At 38.3% G+C, this 9,825-nt stretch overlaps 1 protein-coding gene across 1 annotated transcript in view; it reads right to left on the reverse strand.

Moving 5' to 3' along the window:
• The window catches only part of DCT (dopachrome tautomerase), a 49,775-nt gene extending 40,949 nt beyond the window's left edge, over positions 1 to 8,826 (reverse strand). The window contains exon 1 of the mRNA XM_069067332.1: positions 8,000 to 8,826. Within this exon, the coding sequence (XP_068923433.1) occupies positions 8,000 to 8,309 (310 nt within the window). The 5' untranslated portion in view covers positions 8,310 to 8,826. The remainder of the gene's footprint in view (positions 1 to 7,999) is intronic.
• Between the last annotated feature and the right edge of the window lie 999 nt (positions 8,827 to 9,825).

Consider the following 9,825-nt stretch of genomic DNA (forward strand, 5'->3'; position numbering starts at 1 on the left):
TTCCTTCCTTCCTTCCTTCCTTCCTTCCTTCCTTCCTTCCTTCCTTCCTTCCTTCCTTCCTTCCTTCCTTCTTTCCTTCCTTTCTTCCTATTTAAGTATTACAGCTGAGGATGCTTAGAAACTTTAGCACCACATAGCTAATAAGTAGTAGAGCAGCAACTCAAACACAGGGTTTTCTGATTCCAAGGTCAGGATTCTCTCAAGTGCACCAAGCTCCCTCCTATTATATTTCTTTTTTTTTTTTTAATGCTCCTATTACATTTCTATAATTAGCTGCTGCAGTAGTATCTCTCATTAAAACCAAACTATCTTCATTAAGACTAGCAAAATTATTCTTCCCCCTCCTCCCCTATCTCTTTATCAGACTCTGTTTCTATTTCTCTATCCCACTCCCCTCTCTCTCCCCCTTTCTATTCTTTCTTTCTCCATCACCCTCTGTTCCTCTCTCCCTCTATCTCTGTCTCCCTCTATTGCTTTATCTAACTCTCTCTCTAACTCACCTCACCCTCCCTCTCTCCACCTTCAACTGTCTCTTTCTGTCTCTATATGTGTGTATCTCTCTCTCTCTCCTTTCTCTCCTGTCTCTCCCTGTCTCTGTCTCTCTCTTTCTTAGTCTTTTTGTATCTCTGTGTGTCTCATTCCCTTCTCCTTTTTTCTTTTCCTTCTCCCTCTCTCCCTTCATCTTTCTCTGTCTCTTCCTCTGTCTTCCTGTCTCACTCTGTGTGTGTGATATGATTAAATTTATTGTCATTTGACTAAGTCAAAAACAATGTGTTGTTTTTCCTAATGCATATATTTACAAATGAGTCAATTGAGTCTGTGGTGAAAGAGAAATTCTTCCTTTTTAATACACTGAGAAATTTTCCTCTCTAAATGTTGTAGTAAGAAATTCTGTAAATATCAGGCATGAATATAGTAATTTTTTTCTTCAAATCTAAAGTTTTTGTTAATTTCTGTCATTTATAAGCTATATCTTGAGTTTTATAATAAAATACTTTCTTAACCAAAATTCCTTGTGGTTGACACCAGTAGTAACTGACCCAGCTTGTCTCAGCCTTCCAAAAAGAACCCAGTCTCTTAAATACTCCCTTGAAATGGAATTGCCTATAGGCTCATAGGATCTTAGATAAGATTTGGACTTGGAGACCATTTAATCCAATCTCTTCATTTTACAGTTGAAAAAACTGAGATTCATAGAGATTAAGTGAATTTCCCAAAGTCATACACAGCAGAGGTAGGATCTGAATCCAGGTCAGGCACCAGAGCCCTTCCTCTTTCCTTTCCACTATGGCACTATAGTTCCCAGTGAAAGAAGCCTATAGCTAGCATTGGACTTGGAATCAGAAAGACTTTATTTTTATGAGTTCAAACCTGGCCTTGGATGCTTACAAGCTGTGTGACCCTGGGCAAGTCATTTAACCCTGTTTGCCTCCATTTCCTTATCTGTAAAATGAACTAGAAAAGAAAATGGTAAATCACTCCAGTATCTTTGCCAAGAAAATTCCAAGTGGAGTCACAAAGAGTCAGATATGGCTAAAAAGACTGAACAACAATGAAGACCATGTGCTAAAGATAATTATTAAAAGAAGGCTTGCACAGATTTGCTCTGATCTAGAGCTTTTGATATATTGGAGGGGTGGAGATTAGTCATGTCAAACACACACACATTTCTTTCCTGTAACACAATGCAGAGAAAATATACCACTTGTTGAAATTAGTCCTTTTCATTTCAGATCTTACAAAACTAAATATACAAGAGATTTGACAAATGATTGAATGTCTCCACAAGACATGCAACACAAAAGCCTAACAACTGTCATTTCTTTCATTTAGACTTACTCTGACATGAGTATTTTATTTCCATTTATGAAGAGGTGACTTGCTCCACACCTATTGGCATCACAAACTTTTAAGATTATCTTACAGGAGGAGAAATCGATTTCATAATGCACATCTTTTCAGAAGGATTTTGTGGTCCTAGTAGTAAAGGAGGGAGGGGGAGGAAACTGTTAGATCATGGATCTCTCCACCATCTGTGATGTCCTTCAGCATAGAGGATTTACAGTCTGTTACCTTTTAGGGCTGGGATACAAATGGAAAGAGAGTGAGAATCACCCAACAGAGCATGTGTTCCTACATGCCATGCACACCTCAAGCTCAGAAGACTATTAGACTAAGTGGTTTTAAAGACCAGGCGATTAGTGCTTTTACAAGTAGCTCTAAATGGTCTATTCCTTTTAATTAAAGATTCTATTATTATAATAACAATACTTTATACTTATATAGAACCTTTCATCTACATAGCTCAAAAGAATTTTACAAGGATATTTTCATCATTATCCCCATTTTAGAGATTGGAAAACTGAGGCACTTAGACACTTGCACAAACAAGAAATTCAACACAAAACGTTCAAAATCTATGTGGCAGCCACCTTTTTTTTTTTAGTCCAAAGATACAGGTGTAATTGAAATGTTCTCATGATTTTCAGCTTCTTGGTGAAGTTTTCACCTAATTCTCCTAAAACAGCCGTGACTGACAATAAAAGCCATAATATATTATCATTTCTTCAAATTAGCCCTAAGGAAGGTGGTAGACAAAAGGATCACAGAATCTAGGACTTTGGATTGCTAGTATTATATTCTACCTATTTCTCTGCCTGAAGCATTAGATTGTAAGATTTTAGAACTATAATAATAATAATAAGCATTTGTATAGTACATTACAAAGAAAACACTTTACAAATATTATCTCATTTGAACCTCACAACTCTGGTAGATGGTTGTTATTACTATACCCATTTTCAGGTGAAGAAATTGAGATAAATAGAGATTGACTTGCCCAAGTCACATCAACCCTGGGAAATAGGTGCTGTTATTATCCTCAATTTACAGTTAAGGAAACTAAGGTGAACAGGGATTAAGTGACTAGCCCAAAGTCACACAACCAAGAGGTGTCTGAGGATCAAATTGGAATTCAGGTCTTCCTGATTCTAGGACCCAGGGCCATTCTTGTGCCTCCTGGCTGTATAAAAACATAGCTTGTAGACAAGGGTGTGCTGGTAAATGTATGCTGGTAAACCGCCACAAATGTACATAAAACACACGTTTAAGTTTTTTCTGTATTATTAACATTTTCTCCATCATTTTCTCAAGTCTAGACATTCAATAAAACACTAAATTAAATCCTAACTTGTAGTGTTTGATGATTACTGAGGTGTAAATTCTCAAACTGAAAATATAACAACGTACTTGAAAGCTAGTATGAGTTGGCTCTGGCATATCCTTAATAGACTATCTAATCCAAAATCCTCATTTTAAAGATGAAGGAAGTAGTGTGGGGGAGGGGGGAAGGACAGGGAGAGGGAGAATATTTGGAACTGAATGTTTAAACTAAAAGTAAAGAAATTTAAAAGAAAAAAACAGCAATTTTTTTTCTAAGAGATGAAGAAAGTAGCTACATATGAAGACAATGGGAATTAATTATGTGACATTAGGATGCTTATTTTTCCAAATAAATTTTGGAAAGCCACTGAAAAGATGATCATGGTTAAGCCGCTGAAAAGATGATCATGGTTAAACAAACTTTTTTTCTGTTTTTTTCTATTTTCTTTTCATTTTTCTATATTCTTTTCTATTCTTTTTCTATTTGCTATTCTAGAAAACTTTCCTGAAATTAAAATTCAACTAACACAAGAACTGTATTTAATTTTATAGAGCATCCATTTAAAAATTGTGAAACATCCACAGCTGAGTGGCAAGTGTAAGATGAAGAACTCCTATGTTCATTTTCAAGCCCAGTGCTTTAGCATCATCTAATTACATCTCTTCATATATCTGAGTGATCTACTGATGATCTGCACTATAATAATAATTCATTTTTTCTAAAAGAAAGCTGGCATTACATCCCCAAATAAATCATCCCCCCCCCATTACTCTCCTGTAAGAAAAGGACACTGGACTCTGTCTAAGGTGTTTTCTAGCTCTAAACCCTACCATGTCTGAAATGGTGAATGGTGAGAGGCACCTGTTAAGGAATCAGAAGAAGGCATCCTTTCCTCCATAAGTCTTGTTTCTCCTGCCACTGAAACATAAAACTCTTCCAGTTCACCATTTGCCCTAATAAAGCCTGGAATTTTATTGTTCAGTTGTGTATGACTTTTTGTGACTCCGTGTTGTTTTCTTGGCAAAGATACTGAATAGTTTTCCATTTCTTTCTGCAATTCATTTTGCAGACAAAGAAATTGAGTCAAACAGGGTTAAGTGACTTGCCCAGGGTCACACAGCTAGTAAGTGTCTGCAGCCAGATTTAAACTCAGATCTTCCTGATTCCAAGTTCAGTGCTCTATCCATTGTACCACCTAGCTACCTAGAATAGGAGTCTTCTATTCTAGTCCCAGATGTGCCACTGAATGCAACTTGACCTTGGGTAAATCACTTAAGTCCCAGTTTCACAATTTGTAAAACAAGTCATTGGACCAATTATCTCTAGTATTCTCTATTTCTTCCAGCTTGAGCAATTTTTAGTTTTATAATCCTGGGTCCATCCCTACTCTTACTTGTTCCTTCATACAGTATCTCTTGGGAAAGTATCTGGATATGATGTAAGCTTTCAATGGGGCCCTCAGTGAGTCAGCTAGAGGTCACTTTTGAAAGGCAGCAGCTAAACTCTGACCAAGAAAATGATCCAAGACAATTCTAAAGGATTCACTAGATGAAAAATGCTTCCCACTTCCTAAGGGAGGCCCAATGAACTCAGAGCATATTGAAGTAGACTTTTTAACTTTCCTTATTTTTCTTGGGTTTTGTGTGTATGTTTCCTTTTACAGTATGGATAATGTGGAAATACATTTTGCCTGACTTCACATCTGCATCATGGCACTTACCTTCTCAAGGGATGGTAGAGAGGCGAGAGGGAAGGAAAGAATTTGTGACACATTTTTTTAAATGAATGTTTAAAAACTTTTAATGCAATTGGCAAATATTTAATGAAATAAATAAAATATATTTTAAAAGAAGAAAAAAAGAAAAGTACCAGCTAAGGTACGTTAGTGCCTCCTTTGCTTTTGCAACTCCTTCTCTGTAGGAAGCAGCCAAGCTGAGATGTCAATGGGAAGAGATTGGGGAAGTGGCATAACTCTTGACCACTGGAAATTTGAATAAATGTTCAGAGATGAGAGAGCAAAGGTGGAGTTTCCAATTGGTGGTGCCCCAGGGCTAGTCTGATAGGGCAAAGCCACTCTGACTATACTTCTTTAGGATAACAGGGAGAATATAGCCACTTAAAAGAGGTGACATTGGGTAATAGAAGGCCACCTACTGAGGACCAAATTGAGCTTGGTACTTCTTCATCTGGAGCTCACCTGTCAGAAAGAGCATGGGACTTCCCAGGTCCTTGAATGGTAAATAGGATTAGGCTTGTAAACAATAATACCACCTACCAGTTAGAACTATTTGTTCTATATTATACCATTCCCCACCTTCCCACCCTATGAATCCTTGACCATATGAGAAACATGTTACTCATTAGTCACAGCAGAAAGACAAGGTAATTGCTAATTAGAAATTTCCCACAGACCCCTCCGTTGTGGCTCTTTCTCCCACAGAGATGCTCATACTTACCTCTCACTTCCAACTTTGGCAACCCGACATGTTAATCATATTATTTATAACAAAAATTTTTAACCTTTGCAGGATTGTACCTCCCTATTTTTTTTTGAGAGTTAAAAATCATTACTTTAAATGTTTTTGGTTGCAAGTACTTAGAATTTAGCCAAATGACACCATTATTGGGGTCTGCATGCTTCATCTGTATCACAGGAACTGTAATTTTACCTATTACTAATGTGATGAAACATCATGAGAACTAACAATACAATGTTTCCTATGTAAAATATATAAACTTTTACAGGAAATGGAAATAAACAGTTAATGTACTTTCTTAACATAAATTATACAGCTAAACATCTAGAAGTATATTAAGGAATTCAATGATTTTATTTTATCAAAAAATTAACAATATGACTGAGATTTAGTCCATATAAACAAACATTTAATAAACATCTACCACATGTAAGGCACTATGCTAGGCACTGAGAACAAATACTAGATAGTCCCTGCCCTCAAGGTGTTCATATCCCACTGGGAGCTCCATGTACACAGGTAATTGAATAGAAGGTAATTTGAGACTGAGCATTAGAAACTGGAGGGATCAGGGAAACGACTGTTATATAGACAGACTACAAAGGAGAAAATAAACATTCACTTGGTGAAAACATAAAATTAATCACATTCATGAGCCAACTGCATAGTACTTACGACAATCTTCTGGTAATCCTCCTACACTCAAAAGAAGCCAATTGCCCTAAGAATGCCATCCAAGTGCTTTTCTGAAGTTAGCTCTTGTGTTTTATGTATTTCAAACGTGGCTCCAGCTTTTGTGTGTTTATCACTGTTGTACATAGGGGATGAAAACTGGAGGGGAGCTCTATTGAAGGGAACTTGAGAAAACTTGGAAAAGTCATAGGGATTTTTTGGTAATGCTAGAGCAAAGCTGAATTTCATATTGAAAGATACACTGAGAGACAAGGCAGAGGAAAAGCAAGGACAATGGAAAACATTTAAATGTCGATTTCAAATCTAGCGTTGAAGAGCTCGTGCCTTAGATAGCCCTCTGAATCCCAAAACATCATGAGCAATGCATATGGGGCCACTACTCCCCTAGAAAAAATTAAACAGTTATTCGACCATTAAACAGAGTTCTACTAACAAGCAGGTGTTATTATAGAGGGCTGGACTTGGAGTCAGGAAAACCCACCCCAGGCATTTACTAGCTGTTTGACCCTACCTCAGTTTCCTCATCTGTAAAATATGGATAGTAACAATGCCTACCTCAAAGTGTTATTGTGAGGATAAAGTGATTACATGCAAAGTACCTTAAAAACTGTAAAGTCTTGTGTTAGCTATATCATGATCATCATCATCAACATTAATGGGATGGGATCTGTGCCATAACAGCTACTACCTCATTCCCCACATTGAGCAGGTACCAAGGGATATCCAAAAGGGAAGCAAGGAAATCACATGAAAAAATGGACATTTTGGTAAGATGCTCCTAAAAATTCAGAGTAAAGCCCCAACGCCTTCAGTATTTAGCCCTTCTCTCTATACAGTACAGGCAACCTACAAATTAAATGTGAAATAAAATGAACCATCACACATAGTAAAGCTTTTACTTAGTCATTTTCACATAATTTTTAATATTTTTAGAAGCACATAGGAAAGTGGACAACAGGATTCAGAATGTTTGGATTCTAGTCTTTGTGCTAATAACTGAGCTCCACTCCCTCCTAAACAAGTGCAAACATATTTCCTGAGGAGAGAATCCTGGAAATCTTGAAAAGACTTGTACCTGGCTTGCTGATGCTTTGTCTTTAACACCTTCTTACAAACAAACCAATGATCATTTGGCAAGAGGTGAGAGTGCCCAATTTGCCCCATTTAACATTTATTTGGTAATAACTGAAATTTACATCTCTTTTTAAAGTTTTCAAAAAGCTTTACATGTATCTTCTTTGAGCTCCACAACAATCTTGTGAGGTATGTCCTACAGTAATTATTATCCCCATTTTGCAGAGAAGGAAACTGAGGATCAGATAAATTAAGTGATTTGCCTAAGGTCAAATAGCTAGCAAGTGCCAGCAAGTGACTTTATGTCAATTGCACCATGCTGCCTTCCTAAAACCTATTTGTTAAACATTCTAAAGAACAAAGAATCAGACAAGAGCCTGTCCAGTGGATTCACCACTAAAAATCAAAGAGGTTTAGTACCTCAAAACTGAGCCTCATCTTCTCTGATTGCAAGATCATCTCCTCCCTAGTAAGAAGTCACTTTTCCTGGATGAAGATTCTCCTCTCCTGCCCCAGTGTATCCAATCTGGGGGGATGGAGGAGTACAGTAGACAGTGGCAGAGGAAGGGTCTAATCCATTCAGGCCTCTCACCTGTACACTTGCATGTCCGGTTGAAGAACTTCCTAGGCCACTGCTCACGATCATCCTGGTTCCGAAGCACATAAGGACCACTCCAGGGCCTGGTATCTGCCTGCACTTCTGCACATTGTCCTCGGCCCTCTAGTATGCCACAGTTATTGGCAGGTTCCACACCCAGAGGGGGACAGCACTCTTTGGACATTAGACTTTCCACAGTCATACAAGTCCGAGGAAACTGAGCCCAGGTCACAGGGAGGAGACAGGAGCCCAGGCAAATGAAAGTGACCCACCATAGCAGGCCAGCCTGCTGCTGTTTGGTCATTGCTCCAAAACAGAGAGAAATCTCTGTTTCTCTCTCACAGAATTTCAAAACCTCAATTCCTCTCTCTTCCTTTAACTTGTTCTCCTTTTATTACTTTCTCTCTCCTTTTGTTCTTTCCAGTTCTCGTACTTCTTGCTTTTTTTTCTTTTTTGCCTCTTTTAGAAGAGCACATGCAAAATCACAAGACACGCATGTGTGCACATGTTCACACACATATGCACACGCACTGTTTTATGTGGCTTTAAGTGTGAAACAACCGAAACAATTTTTACTTAATTAGAAACTCCTCTAGCAGCTCAGTTTAATGAGGGCTGCACTTCTCACCATGTTAACCCCGTTAAAAATCAAGCTTTGTTTAATTGAGTTAATTTACAAAGCGCTACAGTCATACTACTTATTATGCTGGTATTTCTACCACCATGCCCCTCCTTTTTCTAGTCCTTGACTTTAATTATCTTGAACTCAGTTCAAAAGGCAAAAAGCGCGCTCTCTTGACTGGGGTGCCTTGCCAAGCCACTGGGACTTGTGGGGATTATGTAATGGCTGGGAGAAGCCCTCATTAGTGGGATTAGCATTGTGGAAATCTTCATCCTGAGCACATGACACGGAGAGCACAGAGAAGTTAGTAAAGTTGCTGGCCCTGGTTCAAGGGGTAAAAACATCTTCTTTATCTGCAATTCATGTGCCCCAGCCAAGCTGTGACCTCCAACTTCCTGGGGAGTCAATGGATCCACTGAGTCCCTCATCAAACAATGCTTAAGGGCAAGTATACAAGTTAACTAAAATTTGTCCTTATGACCGCTCATTGATAGGCTTCAAAGACCACTACAGGGGTTCAGACAGCTTCAGAAATAAAGCAACATTTGTTTAGGACAGCAGTACAAGACACTGATTTGTTCAGTGATTAGGGCTCCTTTTCCCTGGAGAATAACAGCATGCTGTTCTCCTGACTGGCACACCTCCTTTTTCTTTTACGTAAAATAGAATATCTTAATCTATCACCAGTGACTCAAAATTGTCTTTTTCAAAGTTATAATGAAGTCAATGAGTGATTGAGAGTGACAGAAATTGAAACACATTTTTGGTACTTTCATTTAAATAAGCAATCCAACATTATCAAGCATCTGTCTAAACTCTTAATGGCCTCTCTGTGCTTCTGGGACATCTTCAGGGTATTGAGAGAGCTGATAATCAGCAGCTAGAATGTTCCAGCTGCCAGAGAATTGGGAGCAGTTCATCGTAGCTCCTCATATGTCCCTGTAGCTGCTGATGTGTAATCTCTGAAACGTGTCCAACATTTGCTGGAATCTGTGACCTTCCACCCACTTTCCCTCAACCATTCCCTAGGCCAAAGATGCTGTCCCCCTCCCCATATTTACCTGACACTTGCCCACTCTTTAGGTATCAACTCAAAAGTTGTCTTCTATAAAACTTTCCCCAATTCTGATCCACTTTCTTTCCCCACCCAAACACACACACACACACACACACACACACACACACACACACACACACA

Source organism: Petaurus breviceps, unplaced genomic scaffold, assembly GCF_028583685.1.
Source record: "Petaurus breviceps papuanus isolate PSGF00001 unplaced genomic scaffold, PetGlider_PUasm1.0 90743, whole genome shotgun sequence".
Taxonomy (NCBI): domain Eukaryota; kingdom Metazoa; phylum Chordata; class Mammalia; order Diprotodontia; family Petauridae; genus Petaurus; species Petaurus breviceps.